At 42.9% G+C, this 27,232-nt stretch overlaps 3 protein-coding genes across 4 annotated transcripts; all 3 read right to left on the bottom strand.

Annotated features, from left to right (window-relative positions):
* pank2 (pantothenate kinase 2) lies at positions 1-5,861 on the bottom strand. 2 transcript variants are annotated; one of them, XM_035168333.2, is made up of 7 exons: positions 5,481-5,861; positions 4,652-5,004; positions 3,941-4,194; positions 2,610-2,753; positions 2,246-2,369; positions 1,589-1,714; positions 1-1,485 (listed from the first exon to the last, which is right to left on the bottom strand). In XM_035168333.2, exons 1-7 carry the CDS (start codon positions 5,692-5,694, stop codon positions 1,435-1,437), a joined length of 1,266 nt encoding a protein of 421 aa, XP_035024224.1. In that variant the 5' UTR covers positions 5,695-5,861; the 3' UTR covers positions 1-1,434. The 2 variants fall into 2 exon arrangements, with proteins under 2 accessions (XP_035024224.1, XP_035024223.1); XM_035168332.2 differs by having other exon boundaries at positions 2,577-2,753; positions 5,481-5,860.
* A 490-nt stretch (positions 5,862-6,351) lies between these two features.
* Positions 6,352-14,000, bottom strand: mavs (mitochondrial antiviral signaling protein). Its single transcript, XM_035168285.2, has 5 exons — positions 13,902-14,000; positions 11,508-11,630; positions 10,805-10,979; positions 9,467-10,395; positions 6,352-8,512 (listed from the first exon to the last, which is right to left on the bottom strand). The coding sequence occupies exons 2-5, from the start codon at positions 11,628-11,630 to the stop codon at positions 7,799-7,801; spliced, it is 1,941 nt and encodes a 646-aa protein (XP_035024176.1). The 5' UTR covers positions 13,902-14,000; the 3' UTR covers positions 6,352-7,798.
* An 8,377-nt stretch (positions 14,001-22,377) lies between these two features.
* Positions 22,378-24,247, bottom strand: LOC124852615 (G-protein coupled receptor 151). Its single transcript, XM_047341730.1, has one exon. The coding sequence runs from the start codon at positions 23,862-23,864 to the stop codon at positions 22,728-22,730; it is 1,137 nt and encodes a 378-aa protein (XP_047197686.1). The 5' UTR covers positions 23,865-24,247; the 3' UTR covers positions 22,378-22,727.
* Positions 24,248-27,232: the final 2,985 nt, after the last annotated feature.

Below are 27,232 nucleotides of genomic sequence, written 5' to 3'. Positions count from 1 at the left end.
GATATGAAAAGCTCATATTTAATAGAACCTTCAAAAACAAATTTGAAAATCTGTGACAAAAAGTACAAAGTTTTCTTTGCAACGTATAAACAGAAAAAGAGGGAAACCGTGACAACGACAAATCAGTGTCTCGTGTTAAAATCACATTTCTCAACAAATGAAAAACAGGCACTTTCTTTCAAATAAGCTTTAAACGAGTTGCACTGAACAAAGTTTCTCTCTGGTCCCTGTAATCCATCAGGAACCGATGACTGAGTGACAGGTGACATTAGAGTGGACTCATCTTCGTTATGTGCCACTTCAAAACCAAAGCTTCTGGAAGATCGATTGAACAAAACCAACAATAAATTCAAAAACAGCAGAATTGAAATACGTACTGAACAAGCCACACACACACTGAACTGGTTTGGAGACGCAGGGTTTTTAAATCTCCATCGGAGGAATGCATCGAGTTTCTGGATTCAAATAATGCTTTTCCTGAATCTGGGGAATATTCAGTGACTAATTTTAAATCTCAATGAAGTCAATTATGCAGATTTACGACTCCTCAGTGGCTCAAGTGCACTTCAGCAGATCCACACGTGTGGATGGAGTCACACTGATAATTACAGTAACTGAAGTGAATGGCCGAACCAGTTATTTAGATTTTTAGCATTGAACAAAGACAATTCTTCAAATCATTCAAGTAGATACAAGGAAACAATTAATCAAAAAATTAAAGATGGTGCTTCTTCAAAATGAAGATTTCCTGGTTGTCTTTGTCGTTAATGATAGTAAACTCATTTTGGGGGTTAGAACAAAAACAAACATTTTAAATGAAGTCATCTTTGGCTCTGAAATGTTTTTTTTAAAAATATTTCTGGACATTTTATAAACTAAAAAATGAATAAATAAAGTTCCGAAGATAAATCAATGATTAGTATTATTCATGCTTTTCTAGTGTAAAGACTTTGATTATCTTTGCATCGTAACACCCACACACTCTCACATTATAACCACATTACAGTAGTCAGAATAGGGTCAATTAGCCCGGGGCCTGATACCCACTGACGGGTAACTGCCGTCCAGGAACAACACTACATAATGACCAACATTATTTCAGGCAGCGGTGGTGAGTTTCCTTGAGATGTTTCAAACCAAACTTAGCTCATTTCTGCAACGACAACAACATACTGACCTAACTTAGCTGCATGCAACCGTGACCAGGGCAAGAAAACTGATCACAGCAGCAGAGGCGTGTCCAAATTTAGACGTCATTGTCACCAGTTTAATTTCTGAGAACGTGACACGACAGCTTGTCAGCCACAGGCGAAATGTACCAGTCACCGGCTCGTGGCTGACATCCAACCGGGGGAAGTGATTCTGAACGACCTAAAGTGCTAACGGTCTTTGCAGCAGATTGACAAGTGCGTCTTTGGATGTGGTTTGGACGGATTAGGACGGATGCAGAAGCTCCAACAGGGCTCCAACTGCTCCGAAGTAACCCTGAAAACAAACACAAGAAAAGAAGTGAGAAGTCATTGAGCGCATCACAGCGAGGAACCACAACTCTGGTCTCCAAAGGGAAACGGGAAGGAGAGCTGCTCACCTCATGGCGCAGGAAGAGAGCTTTGAGCTGGCCCTTGGACCAGTAGTCCATAGCGTAGGCCAGTAACTTCATCGAGAGGGTGTTAACTCTGAGGAAGTTCCCAACAAACACCACTCTCTCAATGTTCTAAAGAAAGAGAATGGGAGTAAAAATTATCAGCGTGAAAGGAAAATTTATAATCTGTTTATAACCTGACAACAGATTAATTTGAAACCTGCAATTTAGCTTAAATTAAAAAACACATCTCATCCGATATTGCTGACTTTTTAGATTTTTCTCTCCTTCCTGCTCTGGGCTCTGAAGGACTTGTTGATGACGCAGTTTACTCCCTCCACGCCTTCATAGCCCTGTACAATGCTGCTTGATCAAGACGTCACAAGGCAGCACCGTAAAGAGGCTGAACGCAAAGAGGAGTTTCAAAATCCTGTTATAACAGCAATGTTGACACGAAACCCAAATTCTGACTTTGATACAAACACCAAACAAACGAGAAACCATTCACGTGACACCACAATAACCTTCGTAGCAGATTTATGGAAAATTATGCTACAAAGTTCAGTTTAGTTCTCCCGTCTTTGCTGCATCTATTTGCTCCTGGAGCCAGTTTTGCCGACTGGTTAAGGTGACGTGGATTCAGTTGAAGATACTGGGACTAACCTCATTGAGGGCACACATCCTGGTGATGGAGCCGATGTTATTGGTGATGGTGACCAGCGTTGCTCTGGCCAGATCCGCTTTGGACACCGACTCCCTCTTCTCTTTGGACATCATGTTGCCAAAACTATCAAATCAGAACAGGAGACATATAAGATGAACAGGACGTCTTAAAATGTATCTAGGTCTTTCCCCAAAAAGCAGCAAACTGAAATCGAGGCCTCACGTTTTCCCTCTGGAAAATCAAGCCGTGTAAATTTAGCTCAGTCCTGGATCCTGGCTTCATTAAGGCTGGGACAGTGTGAATTAAAAAATGCGCTGCTGTAAACCGCACCTTGAGGCTACAGCCCAGCCTGGCAGTCCAAACCTCTCATAGTCTCCTCCATAGATGTCCCGAACCAGCTTGTCCACACGGGTACTCTCCCCCTGAGAAGCCATTTCCAGGGCTTCCTCGAAACTAGAGCACTCGGTTAGCAGGCAGCACAGGCCCAGGAAGGTCCCACCGCCGAGGCTGTAAATACACACAGATGATACATGAACTATTAAAACAGCTGAAATGGACAATCCATCAAACTTAAAAAACAACTTCTCACTTGGAGTTTAAGAGTCGGGGACAAAGACGCACGTTCTACAGACTCAATTCAAATGTGCTTGTGTCGTTTATCCTTCACCGAACTAAAGACAAAAGGTCCATTGTGTCAAGGGAAGTCGAAACCGTCCAGACAGAGAAACCACACGTGAAAACAAACCGGTGGAGAAAGCAGGAGGAGGGCAAAAAAAAAACGACAGCCAAGCTGCGGAATTCAAAATTGAAACGAACAAAGGACCATTTTTTCTTCGACTCCCGAGCAAACAGTTGGTGAAGGAAGTGGTTTTGTAGCTGACAGCAAAGAAAAATGCTGCTACTTTTCACACCGAGGCACCAGGGAGACACGGAGGGCAGACGTCGCCAAACAGGCCACACCCACTTCACCCTCCTGCAAATCCCCGGATCCCTTCAGCCTGATGTGTGTGTGTGTGTGTGTGTGTGTGTGTGTGTGTGTGTGTGTGTGTTTGTCTAGTGTCAGGTTGCACTTTCCTGCCTCTGCTCTGTTTCTCTGCTCACATCTGGGGCCAGTGGCAAACAGTGCAAACTAATATATCCTCAATTCACTAATTATAGATCTGAAGAATATAACCTCACCTCCATTCAAAGTGAATTAAAAACTCTAATGTAGTATTTTAACTTTTCCTCATGTGAAAACTGCTGTACACAGATATAATCTCAGACCTTTACTCTGTTCTTTCATTAGAAAAATACTTTCTACTTTCTGCTTTTTGTGATCAGTGATCTTTGATGATATCTGATTCAACACTGAAATAAGTTTTCAAATCATTTCACTTTCCGGTTTCAGCTGTTTCCCCAGAGGATTTGACCAACTTTGACCAATCCCTGTTTTCTTGCTCTCCCTGTGACTTTTTTACTTCTGAACACTCCACTATGATCACCGGCTAGTTGCTTAATTTCATTTCTTTGAGGAATTTACATTGAATTTAAACAATTTAATTACATTCAAGTCAATTCTAACCCCGCGAGAGCTTTTTCACGGAGAACGTTGCTGTGAACCTCTGAACTCAACAGCCAATGGTGAATGTCTTCTTTCCCACGAACCTATATGAAATGTAAAATGACAGACAATCTCCATCCCCGATAATTACCTGGTCCCTGTGACTCGTTTGTAGTTGTTCTCCGAGTAGACGGCCAGGATGCTGACCCCGGACCCGATGTTGACCAGCAGCAGTGGATAAGGGTTTTCCAGTGTGTAGGGCTTCTGGACGCAGTGATCTGGGTCTGTGGGGTTTTCAAAGTAGTAGCACTCAGAGGGGCCGCTGGACACCACCGAGTCGATGTACAACACCCCCCGAATTAAACAGTCCAGCTCATCCAGCTTGTGAAGCTTCAGGTCCGCCATCTTTTTTTTTGTCATGTTGACATAAAGAGAGAACATGGATAACATCACAGAGGGGATGTGGTCAGGAGAACACAGAGGAAGGAAACTGGGGGAGGAGAGAGATGTAAAAACAGGAACCTTTATTACAATTCTATCAGAGTTAGGCTCACTACAAAGAAAAAGATATCATGTCTAAGCCCATGTGATTAAAATGTATACATCAGCTTATACTGCCTCTTTTCTTTTATTAAATTCAGAGGTGATTGTACATCCCTCAGTGTGATCTCAATTTTCTTAATCTAGAAATATGAGCCCCAGAGAAATCTGAAGTCCTGAAATCCACTATTAGTGTTGTGTCATCTGTGATTGTAGGTTTCAGGTGTGAATGTGTTGTGTCTGTCCCCTGCCGCCCGTCCCCCCATCCTCACTGTCCCGCCTGTGACAGCGAACGAGAAGCGTCGACATCCGCAAAACCCACCGTGCGGAAATCGGACTCGAACTTGTACGCCCCCCCTCCGGTGGCGCACAGCGTGGTGTGGAGGCTGGAGAAGTGCTTGTTGCGGCCCATCTGCAGGAAGGCCGGCAGGTCGTGCGTGGGGAAGCGGATGAAGTGCAGGTTGCCCGTCCTGCCGCACAGCGTGAGGTCCTGCAGCTCCAGGTGCACGTCCCTGATGCCTGTCTTCCCGTAGGCGGTGTTGGAGGTGAGGTAGCGGCGGATGCTCTTCAGATTCTCCACCTCCTCCTGCTCCTCCTCTGCTGTGATGTCCTTGGGCTCGAAGTACACCAGCTTCACCAGAGTGCCGCCGATGTCCATCCCAAACCAGGGAAATGCTGCAATAACGAGAGATAACACGTGCAACGATGATATTTCACACATTCACCATCATTTTGTCTCAATATAAATCATCTTAAATCCCATCTTTCATGTCTAGATGCTCATGTTATGTCTGGGTAATGACAGTGGGGAGACGTGGAGGTGATGGCCCACATTCAGACAACAGCAGCATCAGTACAGTGTGTACCACGAACGCCATCTTGTTGCAATGTAGGTCCTGGCTATTTCCTGACACCCCAGCTCCCTCTATTACACTGTAATACCAATGCTAACATCCATTTCACACCGTTATAGCCTCACCCCAGCACATTATACGGTCCTCATCTGATTTATAATAAATAAATCATATCGTTAATGGCATCGTTTTCTTTTCAAGTCTATAATTTCACCGAGTTCCTCTCATGTCTACACGCAACGGTGCCCTCCCCAGCAGATACACGGAGCCCGGGGCTGCAGCGACGGGAACACCTACGCGGCCTTGTTTTCTTCACCGAGTCGCTCCGACGCCTCGCGGTCGAGTTGGAGGTCCTGCGGTCGGAGGAGGCTCTGCCGGCGGCCGCGGCGGCAGAGCTGCCGGCCTCGTCCCGGAGGTCACCGGGCATCTCTGCGCCGGAGCGCGGCTGCTTCGTGGGCGTCTCGTCCCCGTCGACGGTCGCGTCGTCCCGCTGGAGGCCGTTGTGCGCCATTGGGAGGAGCGGTCCGCTACATGCACGCCGGTAAACGTGGTAAATTAAAGCCCATTAAGGTCGATGATTTGCGGGTAAACACGGAGCTAATTAGCTAAAGTGGCTCCAACGTCACAGCGGCAGAGGGAAGCTGGCAGGAGGCGGGGCTAACCGCTGATTGAGAGGAGCCGCGGCCAATCACAGCGAGAGTCAGTCAGTCAACAAGGCATGTCTGACGTCACATTTCCCTTTAAAACAGCTGATTATAGAAGATTATTCACCTCTATGTGTGTTAAGATTTTAAAGATTTTCCCTTTTATTCGTCTGATTCAACACATTTTAAACATGCACAGCATTGAGCCCTTTATAAATCACTGCTTGTGTCTGAGAGTCCAGGAACAACACAGAAAATGGCTCAAGAAATGCATAACAATATGAATAATCAAATATGTCAACATCTGGAATAGTCTTAGTCATAGTTGATCTAATTCTCTGTTGCAGGTTTTGTTTTAATATATGTAAGTTTGTTCTCCGTTTGTTCTCTTTTAAACATCAACCATCAGAGATTTCCCCCTTTTCTGTGAAGACAATTCAGTTTATACTTTGTACAGAGTCAACATTAACTTGTGTTTCTCAGAAATGAATTCAACATGCACGTTCAATAAGGGGATGTCTATATTCTTTATATGTTCAAGTTTATTGCAGTGATTGCAGAAGTGTATAGCCAGAAACAGTTCAAATAAATTTTGATTAAACTAAATCTGAGCTCACAATTTACACGTTACATTTGCACAATACCAACATTTAATTTCATCTACATCTCTGCAGCTCAAAAAAACCTCTTAAAATTTGCAAAAACCTTTAGATTAGGCTTCTTTTTTTCCTAATATTTCTTGTATCAATGGAGCTTTTTACAATAAACTATCTCAGCTCACAGAACATGACATAAACCTGTTTCTATTCAAAGGAGAAAAACTAAATGTCATCTCAAACATTTACAGCGGATGATATCACAGTACAGGATGCTGTCTAGACCAGTGGCTGCTAAAGGACCTGCCATGCATGCAGCAAGATATTAGAATTTTCATTTAGATGTCTTATTCTAATAGAACCAATGCAATGTAGTACATTATATATTAAATTTTAAAACATTAAAACTAAATAATAATGATAAATGCTTCACAAAATACATTAGTCCAAAAATATCCATTTAAAAACCCAGTTATACATTAAACAGCTAACACAACACACTTGCTGTCTCAGACAGAAACTGGGGTACAGTGCCATGACTGAAAAAGTGTCATTGTTTTAAAGAGAGTTGGAAAACCACTGGTCTAGACTATGAACTGGATAAATATGCAAAATATGTGATGAATGAATGAATGAATGAATATGTGATGAATGACTACTAAGTGTTTGGCTGAATGACTCTTTGGGTGCGGAGTATCTGAGACATTACGAGCGCTTTGGAATGTTATCAATTCATCATTATTAATTCTTAAAATATATACTTTTCATATAATGTTTATATATATCTATATATGTACAAATAAATACAAACAGTGCACAAGCCTTCACTTTCATCCCATGTCCCACATATCAGCAGGAACAATGTGTGTGATGATGGTATTCTTTCATCCACAGTCCACATTCAGTAAAACCTCAGTGTTTGATGCACTAATCGTCACTGGAGGAACAACAACAGCCTTTTTCTTCAAAGTGCTTATCAGACAAATGAACATACAAACATTTTTGTCATTAATACACACTCTCAGACTACAAACCAAATATCTATGCACTATCTATACCACTTATTCTTTGAGGGTCATTGGGGGCACTGGGGATAGAGCCAATCCCAGCTGACACTGGGTGAGAGGCGGGGAACACCCTTGGCAGGTCGCCAGCGTATCACACATGCCCACAAATACAGCCAATTGAGAGTCTCCAACTAAACTCACTCCAATATGCTTGTATTTGAACTGTCTAGCAGCTATTATTACTATAGATAATTATGATACAGCTGCCTCACGCCATCCAGGTCCAGTGACTACAATAAGGCACCATACCCTTAAGATCCTCTTGTACTTAAAGCCTAATCTTCTCCCTTTAAAGGTATTAAATCCTCTTAATTCTTAAACTTCCACGCCATCAGCAGTGCACAGGCGCCCACTCCTGCCGCAGTCAGAATGTACTTCCTATTAGATGGCAAGGTGCGAGGGGCCGACTCCTCCTCTGAGCCAGGCAGTGTTTTTGGCTCTGGTGTGATCTCAGCAGGCTCAGGGGGGAGGTAGCTCTTATCAGAGGTGGGGTTCTCATCAGTGGTGGTGGACGGTGGGGAAGGAGTGATCTCTCTGGCTGCTTCTCCATTGATGAGGTGAGCTTGCGGTGCTGGGATTTGACCATCCAGGTTGAGGATGGACGGCTCCTCAGATACGTGCACCACATTCACCTGCACCTCCTGATTTTCCAGACTCTGACAAGGAGATTCGTAGTGGTTCTCCCCCAGTTCATCGTGGTTAAATGCAATGCCGTTCTCCTGGCATGGCAGCCCGGAGACAGTGGTGATGGAGGTGATAGCAGAGCATGCAGAAACTGTAACATCATCCGGTGCAGCACCGCTTATTTCCAGACGCTCACTTTCACCAGAGTACGGCTCTTCTGGTGGGTTGAATGCAGGGAGAGTAGGACTGTTGTTATCTTCTGGTTGGAAGCTGATGAGAGGGTCAGGCTTGCTCATACACAAAGCGTCGTCATAAAAGCTGGAGGCGTCCATCCCGTCGGCGCCAGGCAAGGGGGAGGCTGTCGGTGCTGTTTCTGTCTGTGGGCTGCTTTCAACAACCTGCAGGAGACATGGAGGTTGATGATTTGTTATATATTCTGTGCCTGTATATATGAAGGAAGGCCGATGAAACAATAGAAAAAACTTTGAATACGAATAAAACAATCTAAGGCCACGTTCTGATCGATTTTAATCCCGTGTGGGGAGAAAACGCTGCCTTCTGAATAAGACATTCACAGCAACACACAGGAGTATTGACACAGTGTTGACAACAAGCTGCTATGGTGCAAAAATCTAATATGTGCACACAGCATCCTGGTATATTTCTTTGTATCACTACCTCTTTATTTCTGCTGTTTCCCCTCACAGTGTTTGTGACGAAGCATCAAATAGTTAACTACTCAACCCAATTAAATGAAAGTTGAAAGCTTTACAACAACAGGAGATATTGCAGGGCTGTGTGTAGAGGGAGGTGTTTACAGTAAATATTTATATTGTTATTTAGTTATTGAGGGGAAACTAATATTTAAAAAACAATAATAGTAATGAAATTAAAAAATTCAACTACCATACAGTTTTGTTGGTGCTGTTACTGTTTAGTGGTTTCTATTGTTCCATACATGAATTTCCCAGTAAAACAATGGATTAACGTTAAGGTTAATTAACAAAGACGTCAATGGGAGAGAAGCAGGAAACAGCAATTATAGCAGAATTACAATACAGCAGAATGCAATGTGTTGCAAGGGCAAGACTTTTCAGTATGTTGGTCATGTAATGAATATTTTAGGAAATGGAAAAAGAAGAACTAGACAAGACAATAAGTTATAAATAAGTGTAAAAAGGTTACAACTGCATTCAACTGCACTAAAGTCTTTAAATAGTGTTAATAAAGTGAGAAGCAGCAACTGACAGTGTGCGGCAGCTTCCCATTTTAAATTAATAACTTTATAAAACATAATTCATCTTTATATTGTTCATTATAATGTAGATTGAAAATCATAATGTAATATTCACCTGTGTAATCGGAGGCTCAGACGTCTCTTTAGGCTCCAGGAACTCAGCAGGTATTTTATCCTCAGGGAGGGTGGTGTCCTGTACTGGATGCTTCACTGGGGTCAGTATGGGGAAAGAGGATCCGTCGGTTACGTCCGAGTTTGCCTGAGTTGGACTCTGAGGTGGACTGACCTCTGAGGCTGCTGTTGTTCGGAGAGGATCAGGATCAGTGTCCGTCTCACACGGCGACACCACAGAGTTGACTAAAACCTCGCTCTTTTCCTCGCTCACTTGATCAGGAATCACAACGTTATCACCAGAGATATCCTGGATGTCTGACTCAGAGTTTTCCTCTGGCTCCTGGTAAGCATTAACTTCCTCCGGTGGTGTGCTGGCCACTTCTGTGGTTGCTGTTGTTTGGAGAGGATCCGGTTGGACCTGAGTGTCCAACTCACATGGGGGAGGAGTCACCTCAGAGTCGACGACAACCTCACCCTCTCGTGCGCTCAGTTGATCAGGAATCACGCAGTCACCATTAGAGATATCCTGGATGTCTGACTCAGAGTTTTCCTCTGGCTCCTGGTGAGCATTAACCTGTCTCGGGGGTGTGCTGGCCGGAGTGTGTGGGGTCACAGGGGAGGGAGGAGGTGTTGTCGGAGGGGGTACCACTTCAATCTGAGTAGCCTGTGGAGGCTCAGGGACAGGCTCGGGTGGTGGAACAGCCTCTGGTAAGCTGGCCTGCTCGGCGGCTGAGCTCTGGGCTTCTGGTTGCACGGGGGTTTCCAGCGGGGGCGAGGCCTGAGCAGCTGGCTCTGGAGGAACTGATGCTTCAGCTGGCGGAGAAGCAGCAGCAGCACCGCCGCTCTCTGGAATGGGCAGATGACTGGCAGATGGTGCTGGATGGACGTGTGCCCTGATTACAGTTGATGAAGGGGAGCTGGGGTTGGAATCTAGGGCAAAGCAAACAATGTGTTTCATTTAAACCAGTTACGTTCGCACATGACTAAAGCTCAGAGAAATCCTGAAATCCGAAACTTTGAGCTCTCACACTCAGACAGATGCTACAGACAATTGTGTTTTGACAAATGAAATTAAAAAGCTGAATGCATCTTTCTTGTGATTTCTTAAATACCCAGCTGTTCTCCCTCCACTGTTATTTATTTATTTTGAACTGTCTGTTGAGGGGTGTGCCTTCGTAGAGGAACGCACTTTCCTACAGTTTGTTAGATGGTTGAATTTAAACTGTGGTTTCAACGGCAAACCAATCAAACTCATTAAATTTAATTTCTTATATCACATAATTAATACAAATAATGAAAATGAAAAGATTGAATGATTGAAATGAATTAGCTGACTTACTGCCTCTCAGAGCGTCGTACTCAGCTCGGATCTCAGCTGCTATTGTTGTCTGCTCACACGCTTCCAGTGCTTCGATAAACTGCTCGGGCCAGTTCTCTCTCCTCTTCAGACAGTCCAGAAGCAGCACCATGCCATCATAATTCCCATTAGTCTCTCTTTTTGCTTCTATGTTTTCCTATAATTACATTTACAAAAAAAAAACACAAACACCATATCAGAGCAGTAATGGATAACTGATGACTTTCAAGTTTAAAATGTACTGGTTGTTTTAGCAGTTGTAATTTAATCCAAATGTCAATATCCTGTTAAACAATAATTTGACTTGACACTTGTACCAACTGTAATGTTTGTATCAAGACAGGATCCAATCAGATTTGTTTGCCTTGTTTATGAATTCTTTGATCAGATTGTTCCCTAATTAAATCATTTGGAAATGTGAATTTGATTTATGCAAAGCTCATGAGTGATATCTCGTTTTTAGGCAACATTTGACATACTCAAGAATTGGCACCATAATTGTAATAATAATAATAATGATGATAATAATACATATTATATACTGTATATTGCGCTTCTACTAATGCTGAAAGACACTTGACACAGTTAAAAAACCTTTGGAAAACTAGTACAAATGCATTGTGCTATTTCAACATGATTTAAACAACCTTAAATCCTAATCCTTACACGTCCTAATGAAACCTACCCTGTCGTGAGTGGTCAAGCACGGCAGATGGATGATTACTTCTCTCACTTTCACCTTGCTTACAATGGCTGGCATTCTCCGCCGCAGATATCCATTGTAGAGTTTGTCACTGGCAAACGACATCTGTGAAAGGAGAGTGTGAACAAAAACACAGAGATACTGAAGACTTCCAAAAAGGTTTTTCCAAAAGGGGTATTTCAAGACACTCTACATTTAAATGCATCAGTGGGAAAGGCCCCTTGTTCAAACTCTCGATCTCTATGCTTCTCCTTCAACTTGAGAGATGTGAAAGTATCTGAAAAACACAATAAGGAAACCGGACCTTTGTTGTCTGCAATGAACGCAGACATAACGAGGGGATTTTTAATCTAGCGACTATGAAAATGAAACTGAAAGTGAAAGTAAAGATCAGTTGAAAAATTAAAATGTTTCACTTGCATTTCAGTTGAAAGTAGGGCTGTGGCTCTTTGCACAGCCACAACCCTTTTCTTGACTCTTTTTTTAAAGGGGAGAGAAACACTCCTACTTTTCAAGGTTGCAGCTGAACAGGCTCGGACTTGTCACTGATTAATCACCTCCACCTCCACCTTTAATATCTGAGCCTTAAACGAGCGACGTCTCAAACGTCACACACCCACACGTTCCTGTGCCTGTGAAGGAATCTTTCATTTTCTGTTTGGCAGTGTTTCCACCGGTCACTTACAAGCAGGGCACTAAAAAGCAACAGATCATTGTCTGTCTCAAGGACGCCCGGGAAGACGAGAAGAAACAGCTGTTGTCATAACAACCAAGGACGTAAAGATACAAAGGAACTAAATAGGCATAACACAGGTGTCTTTCAGCTCCGAGACAGACGGTCTTTCTTTGGGAAAGTATTGCACAAGAATATATCATGTGACACTTGACAATCCCTATTCAGACATGTATTAAGTTTTGTATAATATGCCTTCATTATTGGATGACTTTATAAAATGGTAACTTGTATTGCTCGTCTCTATTCGCCTCGGCCGACCTTCAATAAGATGTTTTTAAATGTGACCTCTGACCTGCATCCTGATCTGTGGAGTACGGCATTTCGCTCCCATGTTTGCTGTGGTCCTTCACCTTAAGACGTCTGGAACTCTTGAAACTTAGAGGTTATCCAGTTCACCAGAAGATACTCATCACAGTTGCCTCTCTGGGTCAATGAGAAAGCATGGGTGTACTTCCTTTGTATTGAATACACCTTAAAACCTTCACTTTGTTTGTACCCAAACAGTCTGGGTAAGTAATCTGATGTCAGGTTCAGTCACGGGAAACGTTTTTCACACCAGCGGCCGCGTCAAACAGGTCAAGTTAACTTTGCATGTGTGCGACAGCAGCAGGAGCAGCAGCCACCGTCTGACAGAATGGAATAAAAGTCAAGAGGCTGTAGCCAAAGAGCAAAGTCTTCCTCGCGGTATCATTAGCCCACAGAGGCCATGGTCTACCTGACACACGCACAGTCTGCAAGGTAGAGACGCTGCAGTGGGTCCTGGCCTGTGCAGGAATGGGAAAAGTGTATTATTCTCAAGCCTGCATCTGAGTGTAAAGCGATGAGAGACGGCAGATTAACAAGACAAGAGAGGAGGCGTGAGAGGAGGGAGGGAGGGAGGAAAATAAACAACTTGACACAAGGGCACATTATACGGAGCCGAGCCAAAGGAATGACCTCTAAAACAGGCCCGACAGGACGGTCCCAGTGCCGGTGTCCTTGGCTTTCCAAAAGGTTCAATTTCAAGCATTAACTCAAAATCTAATAATAATCCCTTTAATCTTATTTTTAACCAATCCCCCCCCCCCCAAAAAAAAGCTCAGTAGGTCAACCAGACATTTATACATGTGCGTAATACCATGAGGAAAGTTTTCATGCATATTTATGAGTGACAAGACATGGAGAGGATTATAAATAACAAGCTACACATAAACAACAGAGGCTAATAGTCTCATAGTTGCCTGTAAATAAATATAAATACAATTTAAGTGACTGAAAAGGTTAGAAAGGCTTAAATAACACCACAGGGACTATAACCTGCCTGTAGATAATTAAAATATAGGTGAAAAATACCCGGAAAGCTTATTTTTTAACAAAGATTAACTGACTAAGAATGTTAGTGAGGCTGCATCAACACACAAGAGACTCACAACTGCCTGTGATCAATACAACATGCTGTGAACATCACCAGTAATATGGATTATTAGCTAAAAGTTGTGTACAAGCTAGTTTTACACAGTAATAGATACGACACGCGTTAGCTCATGTCACCGCTGTTTCCTGACTCCAATGCCGAAAAACAACTCGCACATTCGGTCAAAACGTGAGTGATAAGTCCCGATAAACTCAAAGAAGGTTTGTTTCTTGTCGTGTAACTTTACCTCTCGTGTTTCTCTGCCTCCGCAGGTCGTGACTTCCTCTCAGCTGCTGTTCCTGCTCCGACTGGAACCTGCTCTCACATCTGCGCCCGGCCAACAGCCCCGTTCCGACTTCCTATTGGACCAGGCCGCTGTCACTCAAGGCTCGGACCAATGGGAATCACGCTAGGGGCCGAGGGCGGGGGGCGTGGCTCTCTGTTAATCCCGACCCTAGCTGTGACCTCTTCCTCCGATGTGATGGATGACACCGGAATTAGATTTAGGTTTACATCTGTCTCTAATCCTGATCCTAATCCCAGGGAGAGAGAAATAACCAGAGGGAAAGAGGGGGTGGAGGGGGAGAAGGGGGAGAGAGGGGGAGAGAGGGAGAGAGAGGGAGAGAGAGAGAGAGAGAGAGAGAGAGAGAGAAGGGGGAGCGAGGGAGAGAGAGGGGGAGAGAGAGAGAGAGACAGTTGGGGGTGAGAGAAAGAGAGAGGGGGAGGTAGAGACAGAGAGAGAGAGAGGGAGAGAGAAGGAGAAAGGGGGTGGAGAGGGAGAGAGGGAGAGAGAGAGAGTTAGGGGGAGAGAGGGGAGAGAGAGAGAGAGAGAGGGGGTAGAGGGGGAGAGAGAGAGAGTTAGGGGGAGAGAGGGGGAGAGAGAGAGAGTTAGGGGGTAGAGGGGGAGAGAGAGAGAGAGAGAGAAGGGGGAGAGAGACAGAGAGAGAGAGAGAGAGAGAGGGTAGAGGGGGAGAGAGAGAGAGAGAGAGAAGGGGGAGAGAGACAGAGAGAGAGAGGGGGTAGAGGGGGAGAGAGAGAGAGAGAGAGAGAGAGAGGGGGTAGAGGGAGAGAGAGAGAGAAGGGAGAGAGAGAGAGAGAGAGAGGGGGTAGAGGGGAGAGAGAGAGAGAGAGAGAGAGAGAGAGGGTAGAGGGGAGAGAGAGAGAGAGAGAGAGAGAAGGGGGAGAGAGACAGAGAGAGAGGGGGGTGTGGAGAGAGAGAGAGAGGGGGGGAGACAGAGATAAAGAGAGAGGGATGGAGAGAGAGGACCATCTTATCTATGCATATAAAATATATAACTAAATTACTAGTACATCCAATGAGTTTATATATAGTCTATGTACAACCTGTTTATGTATAGTCTACGTACAACCTGTGCAGGTCACCAGAGTCTCAAAGAGACTAAATATTCACCCTCACGTCCTCAGAGTGTCAATCAACCTAAACTCAGCTCAGTTACCCTGCAGGGAAAAAGCAAACATACATGTAACATGTAAACCGTACAGAAAGGCCACAGACAGGGATTCAAACCCACGGAGCGGGTTTTCCCTGGTGCAGGAATATGCTAATACTAAAAAGAGCGAAGGTTAAAATCACAATCGCATGACAACAGACACACAAAAAACAGTTGTTCCTGCAGTGTCGTCATTTTTATGTTTCATAAATGTTTGTTTTATGTTCTCTGTGTGAGTGTCATGCAGGCGTCATGTTATTTGAACACATGACCATCGTTACTGTCGTATATCTTTAAAGCTTGATAACTGAAGAGTTTCCACACAAGATAAAATGGATTTTATTGATCCCTGCAGGGAAATTAAAGAGTGTAAACGGATAAAATAATAGCTGAGGTAGCTGAGTCTGCATTCTCCCAATACGTGCTGAATAATAAAAAAAACATGATAGTTATGCGACTTTGGATTATGAGTAAGATACAGTTTTAAAGCAGTTATATGACCGAGTCCAATTACAATCCTGGCCTAAACTCATTTTAAACCACAAGATGGCGCCACTCACTCACACACTGGATCAGGAGGCGTCTGCTGTACAAAATAAAAGTATGAAATATACAGTTAAAACGTGAATATTTCCCTCAGCTGTTCCGACTGAAGTGAGCACGACTCTGCATTAAGAGGAGACGTGTCTTTGCATGACAGGGATCTCATTTAATGCTCATCTTTGTTTTACCAGCAGCGAGTTACCAACATGAACAGGACCCCAGTGAATTACTGGAGGATTATGGGAAGGATAATGGCATTGGGCAGGATGTCGGTTCATTATACTGCAGTTCTGTTAAACGGGGATTAAAGATGTTCCGCTTCGATGCTCAGGTAAACACTCTATCGTTTATTGAATTATATGTGTTGTGTGAGCTTCCTGAAGGAAAACATCTCTGTCTCTCATAGATCTCATGACATTTCAAGACATCAACGTCTTCCAGGAAGTTATAGAGACAAACTGTCCTAAACAATTGCAAGGACACAGGTATTTTTGAAGCTTTATGGGACTAAAGATCAAGGTGCTTTCACCCCAGCTCCAAACTGTCTGCGTAGTAGACATCAGAATCAGAATCATTGTGCGTAGCTGCGATATCAAGGTCCCTCCTATAAAAATGCTTGACGAATCAGGACGTTTCATCCTGTTTTTATAGCATTAAATGACGAATTAAAACCAAACTTACTAGAAACAATCAATACTTGAACTTGCGTCTGTGTGATAAGAACAACCTAAAGTGACAGAAGCCATCTTTGAGAAAAATGTAATCGACGTGTACTTTGACGTTGTAGCTTAGGTGAGGTGCGTTTTTTTGACATACTGCAGCCAGCCACCAGGGGGCGGTCAAGAGGCTTTGGCTTCGCTTTTGGAGAATCTATGTTCGAAACTAACGAATCACAGCTATGTTCGAACGAATGTAGAGAGTCAGAGCCCAGAGATATGTGGGATATGTGAGAAACATATCTCTGGGCTCTGACTCGCTACATTCGTTTGAACATAGCTGTGATTTGTTATCCTTTATTTCTTGTATTTTCTCTGATAGTGATGAAAAACACCTGAACATGCAGCTGTACACCTGAGCAGACTGGATTTCCCCGGCTCGGATGACAGATGAAGCCGGGGTTTACTTCTTCACTTCAAGCAAAACAAAAATCTGAGTGCAGAAACTAAAAAAAATCTGACAATGGATGTTGAACTAAACCATCTTTATGCGATAAACCCCCCGCTGCCACTCTCTCCATGCAGCTCAGAACAGAGTCTGAAAACCCTCAGTAAATCCTGTTTGACTGAAACCTTTCACATCTTGCAGGGCAAACACTCCTGAGCAGGAAGGAGGACACACAGAGCCCGAGGCAGCGGCAACAGCCCATCATGGTTGAGTGGGGAGAAAAAACATCATGTGCATCTCAGTAAAAGAGCAGGACCGGACTCTTTTCACAGCCCTTTAGCTTTGCAACCACGGAGCACTCATGTTGAAAAATAAATTCCCTGCAAGGTCTCATGTGGGGGCCACAGACGTGTTCTATCTCAGGCTTTACTAGTGGATCAGCTTTGTGTGGTTGACGTCCTCCTATCGTCTGCGGCGACAGGAGCTGGAGCTTGCAGGGTGAAAAGAAGTGATTTTTCTCTTTTTCTTTTAAAACCACCTCAGCCATCAAATCACACCTTGTTCTTCCCTCTTTCGCTTCCTGCTAATGGACGCTGACTTTCTAATCTCACGAGCCGCTCGCGAGCTGTCAGAGTTCAGAGCGGTTAAAGTTCGTCAGTTCAGTCTTTAGCGGAGAGACGGTGAAGCAACGTATGAAAACGCTCCCTAGCTGCATGAATGATGGATGAGACGGCTTTCATTGACATGTCTGACTATGATGAAGGGAGCTCTTCCTCTTCTGTGGAGCAGACATGGAGAGTGGAAGTGGCACAGAGTTTATCCGCTTCAGGGCAGCCTGGGCACTTTTATGCCAGAATTATGTTTATGTGACCCAGTGAAGCAGAATGTACGAAGCATCACGGCTCCATTGAACAACACGGTTATCGTGGATATTACCACAAACTCTGAGAACATGATAATTCCATCATTTAGAACAAAGAACAAAAAGAGAAAGAAAGAAACCAGAGTAGCATCATCGATAACATCAATAATCAAATCCTGACGTTTTTTCCAAGATTTAGAAAAAAGATAACCAACTTATAAGAATTCAAATTAAACAACCATTCCCATCTGTCATCATCAGTGTGCTAGAACAATTTCTGCTTTCATTTCATTTCAAATAATAAAGATTTTCATAATAAGACACATTACAGAGGAAACTGTGATTCATGCTCAGCCTCTCTTTCTGTAATTGACCCAATTCACACATCCTGTCGTCCTCAGGGATGTTTTTAAATCGACCAACATCGAAGGACTGAAGAAGGATCCTGTTCTCAGCTGAGCAACTAAACCCCCTCGACTATCTAAAGGCCTCGGTTTGCTGTTACATAAGATTCAGTGCTATAAATGTCCTTGATTTGAATATATGTTCGTCATTTTAGTTTCAACATGATATCTTTTAACAATTTTTTCTTCAAATGTAGCAAGCAACTTCATTGTAATCGTGTTCAAGCTGCATGATAAATTATTTCTATATAGTAATTCGGCCTCCTCAGAAACAGCTTGAAGCTCTGTAGGCAACATGGAGCTCTGTTCTCTGCAATTTTACATTCTCTCAACCTCCCTGAAGCATTTAGTTCAATACAGGAGAGAGAAAACACTCAGGCAGATCTTTTATGAGACAGTCAGGGTGTTTTCTTTCAAACTCAGCCTCAGTCTTTCTGTGAGGAGACGGCTGACTTGTCACACATCGCTCTGGGTGATGAAAAACTGTCTCGACCTCGACCTCACCCTGTGTCGACTGTTCTGAAAGTGTGAATGATCAGGGTCCTGGATAGTTCACACACCACCGGGGTCAAAGGTCACATCTCTACTACGGTTTTAACCTCGAAGTGCAGGCATCTATCTGTCTGTCTGTCTGTCTGTCTGTCTGTCTGTCTGTCTTTCTATCTGTCTGTTTATCTATCTATCCTTTTATCTATCTATCTATCTATCTATCCTTCTATCTATCCTTCTATCTATCTATATATCCTTCTATCTATATATCTATCCTTCTATCTATCTATCTATCTATCTATCTATCTATCTATCTATCTATCTATCTATCTATCTATCTATCTATCTATCTATCTATCTATCTATCTATCTATCTATCTATCTATCTATCTATCTATCTATCTATCTATCTATCTATCTATCTATCTATCTATCCTTCTATCTATCTATTTATCCTTCTATCTATCTATCTATCCTTCTATCTATCTATCTATCCTTCTATCTATCCTTCTATCTATCTATCTATCTATCCTTTTATCTATCTATCTATCCTTCTATCTATCCTTCTATCTATCTATCTATCCTTTTATCTATCTATGTATCCTTCTATATATCTATCTATCCTTCTATATATCTATCTATCCTTTTATCTATCTATATATCCTTCTATCTATCCTTCTATCTATCTATCTATCCTTTTATCTATCTATGTATCCTTCTATCTATCCTTCTATCTATCTATCTGTCCTTTTATCTATTTATCTATCCGTCTATATATCTATCTTTCCTCATATCTATATATCTATCCTTCTATCTATCCTTCTATCTATCCTTCTATCTATCCTTCTATCCTTTTATCTATCCTTTTATCTATCTATCTATCCTTCTATCTATCCTTCTATCTATCTATCCTTCTATCTATCTATCTATCTATCTATCTATCTATCTATCTATCTATCTATCTATCTATCTATCTATCTATCTATCTATCTATCTATCTATCTATCTATCTATCTATCTATCTATCTATCTAAACTCAAGAATCGAGTTGTATCTCCAGAATAAACCAACTTAAGAATCGGTTTGAGAATCTTGATCTTTTTCCTGCAGGTTCCTGAGCTTCGACTGAGCTCATCATTGAATTCTACATTTCTCCTGCCTGTCTATAAAGCTGTAAACGGCCTGGATATTATTAGCCGGAGTCTGACACGTCCTTTTGACACTGTCCTTTCAAGGATTAAGTCAAAAGCTGGCGAAGCTGCTTTTACCCTCGCAGTTGCTGGAATTGACAGATGAAAACAAGACTTTTCTCTAAGCCTTTGGGTTTTATTTTGATTATATCAGTAGTTTTGTGGGTATTTGACTGTCAGGGTTACTTATCTTATCTCTATGAACTATATTTTTGTATTCCATTCAAACTAGTCTTGTTCTTTTTCATATGAAACTATATCTGCTGTGTATCACTGTTCATCTCTTCTCTTCTCTTCTCTTCTCTTCTCTTCTCTTCTCTTCTCTTCTCTTCTCTTCTCATTTTTTCTCATCTCATCTCATCTCATCTGTGATTTGTGAATATGGGCTATACAAATAAAATGTGATTGATTGATTGTCTCATCTCATCTCATCTCATCTCATCTCATCTCATCTCATCTCATCTCATCTCATCTCATCTCATCTCATCTCTTCTCATCTCATCTCCTCTCTTCTCATCTCCTCTCTTTTCTTCTCTTCTCATCTCTTCTCTTCTCTTCTCTTCTCTTCTCTTCTCTTCTCTTCTCTTCTCATCTCATCTCATCTCATCTCATCTCATCTCTTCTCTCTTCTCATCTCTTCTCTTCTCTTCTCTTCTCTTCTCATCTCATCTCTTCTCTTCTCTTCTCATCTCATCTCATCTCATCTCATCTCCTCTCTCTTCTCATCTCTTCTCTTCTCTTCTCTTCTCTTCTTCTCTTCTCTTCTCATCTCCTCTCTTCTCATCTCCTCTCTTCTCTTCTCTCATCTCTTCTCTTCTCATCTCATCTCATCTCATCTCATCTCATCTCATCACATCTCATCTCATCTCATCTCATCTCATCTCATCTCATCTCATGAAGTTATAAAAAACAGGCCGCTGCTTTAACAGGTTTGTAGTAATCTATCTACAGAGTGAGTCGGTTGATATTTTCACTTCTGTCCGTCCCTCAGCGTCGTTGACTTCATGTCTCTCAGGTTGTGTTTGTTCTCTGAAAGGTCGTCAGCACGTTGTCGACAGCAGGACACCGTCTCTATCTTTAATTAATTTAGGAGAGAACATGGAGGGCAGCAAATGTGTGATAATTAATTTGGTGGATTTGTCAAGTGAATGGTCTGAGTGAGGCTGCGTCACATCCGCCTTTAATGAAGAACTCTGGAAACGCAGTCAATGAAAAACCAAGTGACTCAAGGGCAGACGTGTGGAAACATGGTTTATTGTCAATGAATAAATTATGTGCAGGAGCACAATCGTACTGAAGAGCTTTGGAGGCTCGTGTTTTTTCCTCTTCAACCTGTAACCTTTCTTTTCTCTAAAATGTCAAATCTGCCGGGGTGTCTGAGCCACGGGCGGCCGCCGCTTTACTGGTAAACACACAGACGACTAAAAGCTGGTTTCTTTTCACGACCACTGAAAGGTTAGACGGCAAACGCAGGTCATGTGACACGACGGTGGCGGTGGCAGCGTTGGAGGTGGTGATGCGTCCGACCATCTGCTCAGACACGGCTGTTTCTGATCTGAGAAATATTATCACTGTTTTTTTATGTATCTACCCAAAATGCAGTTCATCATTTCCACTGTTTAAAATGTCAATAAGCTGCTTTAGTTATTTAAGGATACAAAATTATCAAACGTTCTAATAATGACTCAGAGAGGTTTTTATTACTTTAATTGTACTTTTATATTTGTTAGGAAAGCTTTACCTTTATTTAACCTTTAATTGAATCCATTTGACATGTGATAGATTGTTTATAACACATCCTAAGGTTGTTATAATTACATGTAAGTGTTTATTAATTTACATGCAACATTTAATTTGGATCATTTATGAGCAATATAAACTTTACATCACATTACTTCATAAATAACACAACCAGTACATTTGTGGATGTAATTGTTTAAACTGTTTCTGTGCACAAATATGGAATCTGAATACAAAGATATTAAAGGACAATGTAATGAAAGGCAGATATTTATAAAGTAATAAATACAAAATAAGTATTTAATTGGAAAAACACACAAGAATGCCATTACATCTGTTAACAACTACATTACAGTCAGTTATAAATAATTTATAGTTGTGAGGTACTTTAGCCCTTTAGCAGCTGCATCATTAAAGTGATGTAATGCATCAATAATTAAAATCTAATTATATGATATCTGTCACTCTGGAATGGCCCATTCTGCATTATGAGTACTTCTACTTTTGGTACTTAAAGTATATTTTCATGTTAATGCTTTTGTAGTTTTACTTGTGAAAAATTTCACGAAGGATTTTAGGTTGCTTTAAGTAAACTCTCAGATTAAAATGTAAAGATGCTATAACACCGTGCACCTAAAGTGACTCTGCAGTGAGGTGTTTTATTCAGACTGCAGGAGAATGGAGTGAGAAACATTGACCTGATTTTGCACCGTGACTTCCTGAGTGTTGCTGCTTTCCACCGAAATATGATGATTGACTTGACCTGAAATGTGCAGCTGGATTAGTCGTGAATTTAATACAGTGAAACGATCTCTGTGTACACGTCGTCTGTCATATCACAGCCTCCTGAATTAAATGGAGAGATTTGATGTTCGTGTTTTATCCCTGATTAAGCTAGTGTTTTTAAAGCTTTTGAAAAAACTAGAAGAGCAGAGCAGTCCTTATTTGAGAATGGTTTAATATCCACGTTATGCATCACACATACACAATCACAACAAACCCTCTGGTGCTCGAGTGTCCTGGATATTTACATTTGATTCATCTCTGTACAAACCTCTAATAAAGGTGATCTACGACAGTGCAAATATTCAAAGTAGATTCTCTACAGTAGAAACATCTGTAACATCAAAACACGAGAGTGTACAAGTTCATTTTTACATCTAATCAATCTCACGACAGCAAACTGGCCACTACAGCCTTTCAACGAGGGTCTGCACTGTGGGTCAACAAACTAGAAACCGGCTGAGAAGTTGAAGTCTTCTAACAAAAGACACTTTCACGTCTGATTCTCTACAGCATCTTCTCCTCTCTCTCCCACGGGACCGGGTCCTGCTCCTCCTCGACGTGCGTATTCCTGCGCCCCGTCCAAAAGTGCTCCACGTCCGGGAAGGTCTTGTCCTGCTCGCCGGGGACCGCGTTGGCGACGGCGTTGGCTCCCACCTCCGCTCCGTTCCCCTCCGTTTTGGGACACTTGTTGATCCTGGGGATGTTCCTGGAGCTTCTGCAGGTGGCGACGAACCAGATGGTGATCAATCCTTGGCGCACATCGTCGTACATGGTCATTAGGATCACCGGAGAGACGGAGCTGCATGCGTAAAGGAGCACTTGCGCAAAGATGATCAAACCCACAGGAGGTTTGTTGTAGCCGAGCCTCATCCAGGTGAATGTCCCCCACTCCGGCAGCAGCATGAGCCCGAGTGCGCCGCTTAGACACAGTAAAACCAGGGTGACCTTGCTCTGCTGCTGCGGGCTGGGTGCGTGGTTCACCGCAGCGTGCAGAGTTTTGGTGTAGTAGGCGAGCGTAAAGATGACCGGCACCAAGAAGGTCGCCGTTGGGTAAATCTTATAGAACAAACTCATGAAGTCAGACGCGCACGCTGGAGTTTCGGAGACGCAGATGGTGTCGCGGCCATACGGCTGCAAAGACGCAAAGAGCATCTGCGGAATCGGAAGCATCATGGCCACAATCCAGATAAACGCCAGGGCTCCGTGGATCCAGGTCGGGCTGTGCAGGGGCCCCGTGGCGGCGCAGGGGACCAGCGTGTGCTTGGCTCTGGTGGAGACCGCGAGGATTAAAGTTTTGGCGACCACGCACGAGTGCTGGAACCAGTCGGCGGTGCTGCACACGAAGCTCCCCAGGGTCCAGGTCTGCTTGTAGTAGGTGACGGCGCGCACCGGGGCGCACAGCAGCAGGATCACCAGGTCCGTGGAGGCCAGGGAGGCGAGGAGCGCCTTCACCTCGGAGCCTCTTCCGTTCCTGAAGTCTCGGATGAAAATCAGCAACACGAGCAGATTCCCAACAGCCCCGGACACACAGATCCCGATCAGGATCACCGGCATGGCTGTTCTGGTGTCCTCCCCCTGGAGAAGTTGCACTCCTCCAACGAAATCAAAAGAGGAGACGTTCGCTGGTCGATTAGAATCCATGTCTGAAAAGTTCCAACTCCTCGAAGTGAAAAAATGTTGTGATCAAATCAAATGAAAAAGTCTGTTGTTTGTCTTTGTTCCACTTTTTGTTTTTGTTTTTTTCTTGTGTCAAGGAAAAACGACAGAGGAGCTGTCCAGCGCGTCTCGGTGCTGAAACGCAGCTAATGGGGTCGCGATCGTATCAGCAAGTGTGTGCGCAGACCGGCAGGTAGGCTATTTCAAGTGCTGCCATTTAGCATCGTCAACCACTCACGTCATGTTGTCAGTGTGCATGGCTCCAGGCTGCAGCCAGCCCAAATGTGAGCGCAGCGTGATGTGATTTACATTCAGCAGCTCAGAGGGAATCGGGGGCTGCTGCTGTGTCGTGTCAGAGGGGACGGGAGGTTTCTGACGCTTCTTTTCTTTTAGTCCTCTCTTTAGATCGAGAAAACACTGACTTCAATATGGAAAAACCCGCAACAGATGGCGCGTGGTGCCGCCATATGCAATGTTTAAATAATAATCACACCAGGCTGCAAGAACTGGAGTGTGGCTGGAAGGCATGCAACTGCTCAATGGGGACAGAAACCATTTACTAACTGATTATTAATGAGCCTTAATTTCATCCTTAATCTATTTATACTTGCAAAAATGATATAAAAAATAATAAGTATGGTTGTAATTGATGCATACTGACAGAAATGTTTAAAAACATCTTGAATTTTGTCAAACCCAAGTTTTAATCTCCTTAATTGTTTGTGTATCTTTTACACAACAACTAGGACAACAAGTGGATCCACAGAGGGTCCAACTTAGTATCTCAGGTACCACATTGCACTTTTATAGTGTATTCAAGTTTTAAAAGTGTTTTGAAGTACATTCAAAGTGAGTAAGTTTCTTAATTCACTGCATGCAGGTTTTTTTGTTGCTTCTACAGCTTGACTTGTACGACCAGAAGCACATCATAGCTACTTAAGTAGGTTTATATAACTGGAGTCTGTTTATTGACTTTTTCGTGCCCCTTCTTTGTGCATCTGCAACAATTATGTTTCACTATTTATCATTATTCAACTTGAGACTTTATTTGAAAGTTAAAAAAAAACAGTGAGCATTTATTAATGAGATAAGGAGATAAGATGTAGTTTACAGCTGATTTATTAGCAAACAGTAAGTAGAGATGTAAGGCGATCTGATCGGGCCTGATCCTGATCCTCTTGATGTAATCAGGATCATGCATGATAGTATTGGTAAATGATTGATTCACCGTCAATTAAACCATTAGTTACAATTTATAAACTTTATAAAAATTGCCTCATTAGAAAGAAACACCCAAAATAAATGTTTTGTAGCATGGACCCATGAATTGGTGTATCACATGTTTATTTAACAAGTTCTGTATTTGGGAAATAACATATTGGGCCACAAATAAACTTGAATTAATCGTATTGTGTCTTGTTTTACTGGGCGTATTCACAAAGCAGTTCATTTATTCAAATGTGAACAAACAAAACAAGACTTCATTTCACGCCACTTATCAGGCCGAAGCCGTGACCCTGATGCCGGAGTGCCGACTGCACCGCAGAGCCAAGAGTGTTTACTTGACTTGAAGAGCATCCGGATGGTGAAGGGGAGGGAGGGGGTGGAGGTGGCGGTGGTGGCAATGCAAATGTTGTCACCTCCTCCAAGAGGGTTGGTTGCTAGGAGACCGGTACCACCATCGCAGTATGGGGTTAGGGAGATGTGAGGCGTCGTGAAGTAGCGAGAGATACGGACGGATAGAGTGGGTTTAAAGTGACTCTGGAGCTCCAGATCTAATGAATGAAGAGATACGACGGTGTGATTTCAGAGGTAGAAAAAGACTCCGGTGGTATTTAGAGGGATGAAAGCACAAGCAGGGGTGCTGCCCTCGCAGCGTGCAGCAATCAGGGATAATTGATGTGTTGTGGACTGTGCACGGCTAAGAATACAAGCAGTTCCCTCTGATTTCCCTACAGGAAAACGATCAGTGCAACATGAACACAACACTAAAAATCCGCAGTTCCTTTCACAGAGATGTACTTTTGACTTATAGGGTTCTAACCTGACGAGACCTGCATGTTGCATCATAATATATCAAAAACAAAAAAGTACAAACTGTAAACTATAATGCACTGTGAGGTAAACTGTATCTGAGGCTGATCAGAAAGTCAATTAGACCAAGTGTTGGTCAATTAGAAACTCCGGCCTGATGATGGTGCTATTCAAAGGTTTGATCACAGTCTGAAGGGTTGATCCTCTGGGGACCACAAACGTCTGGTTAACATTTTATAACAATCCAAACAATATCGTTGAAGGTAAATTGATCAATACACGAGCTCTGCTAAATTAATGCTTCATCGCACAATGTTGTCGTTGTTGTTGTTGTTGTAAGTTTGGTTCCAGTCACTTTACAGAGGTTTACCTGTAGTGAGGCTATAAATGTGTCAGACTCTAATTAACATGATTTATTGTGTCTAACACAGAACTTAAATCTAAAAAGATGAGGACAACACTTCCTTGGAATCAACAAAAATACAATTTTGAGCTGCTAACATGGCTGTGAACTCTTTGAATGAATGAAATGAATAACTGTGCATTGAGAAACTCTGTATTCATGTGAGGGGGAGCGAACATGACTTGAAGAAGGCCTCGTCCTCCTGAGGTGTTTTCATTCTGTCAATCCCGAGCTCTATTTACCTCTAAAAGCTGCTTTAATGTTATTTTCTACCACGAGTCGTCTTGAACCCGAACCGTTTCTCAGCCGGGGTTTTCTGAGGATGAAGCGGTCTGAAATCCTGGGGCTCTTTCAACCCAGACCAGCTGAGACACAAGTGCAAATGTCCGTATGATTTTCTTTTTTCCTCTCTGCCTCCACCAGCCACTCCGGTCTACACTGCATCAGTATTGTGTGAGAGTTAGATCCCTCATAGTCCCCCGAAGGCTTCTGCCGAGCCAGCGACGCACAGAGTAGCAGTAAAGAAAGATGGAGAGAAGGGACGGGGGAGGTTTAGTACACAAACAAAAACCCAAAGACTAAATGAGCTCCAGTAATGTTCCCTTTGGAGACGTCCCGGAGTAGAAACAAAGCAGAAGTAGTTTTCTAACCACGGGGACGTCTGGCCTTAGAAGCCGAGCTTGCCAGGACAAATGTCCGTCTCGAATCCCTTGATGCGGAAAAGCTTTTACAGAATCAAAGAAAAGCAAACGCTGCTTTTTGTAATAAGCGTCGTTCACAGAGATCAAAGTTGACAAAGGGACGAGGTTTCCCCAGGTAACCGCCGACATAGATCACCAGCTTCTCCATATTGATGTTATTTCTCACAAGTGGAGAAGCGATTAGCAATTTGCTGTTGATGTGGCGACCCGGCCTT

Source organism: Hippoglossus stenolepis, chromosome 10, assembly GCF_022539355.2.
Source record: "Hippoglossus stenolepis isolate QCI-W04-F060 chromosome 10, HSTE1.2, whole genome shotgun sequence".
Taxonomy (NCBI): domain Eukaryota; kingdom Metazoa; phylum Chordata; class Actinopteri; order Pleuronectiformes; family Pleuronectidae; genus Hippoglossus; species Hippoglossus stenolepis.
This window is presented reverse-complemented; position numbering and strand designations above follow the sequence as displayed.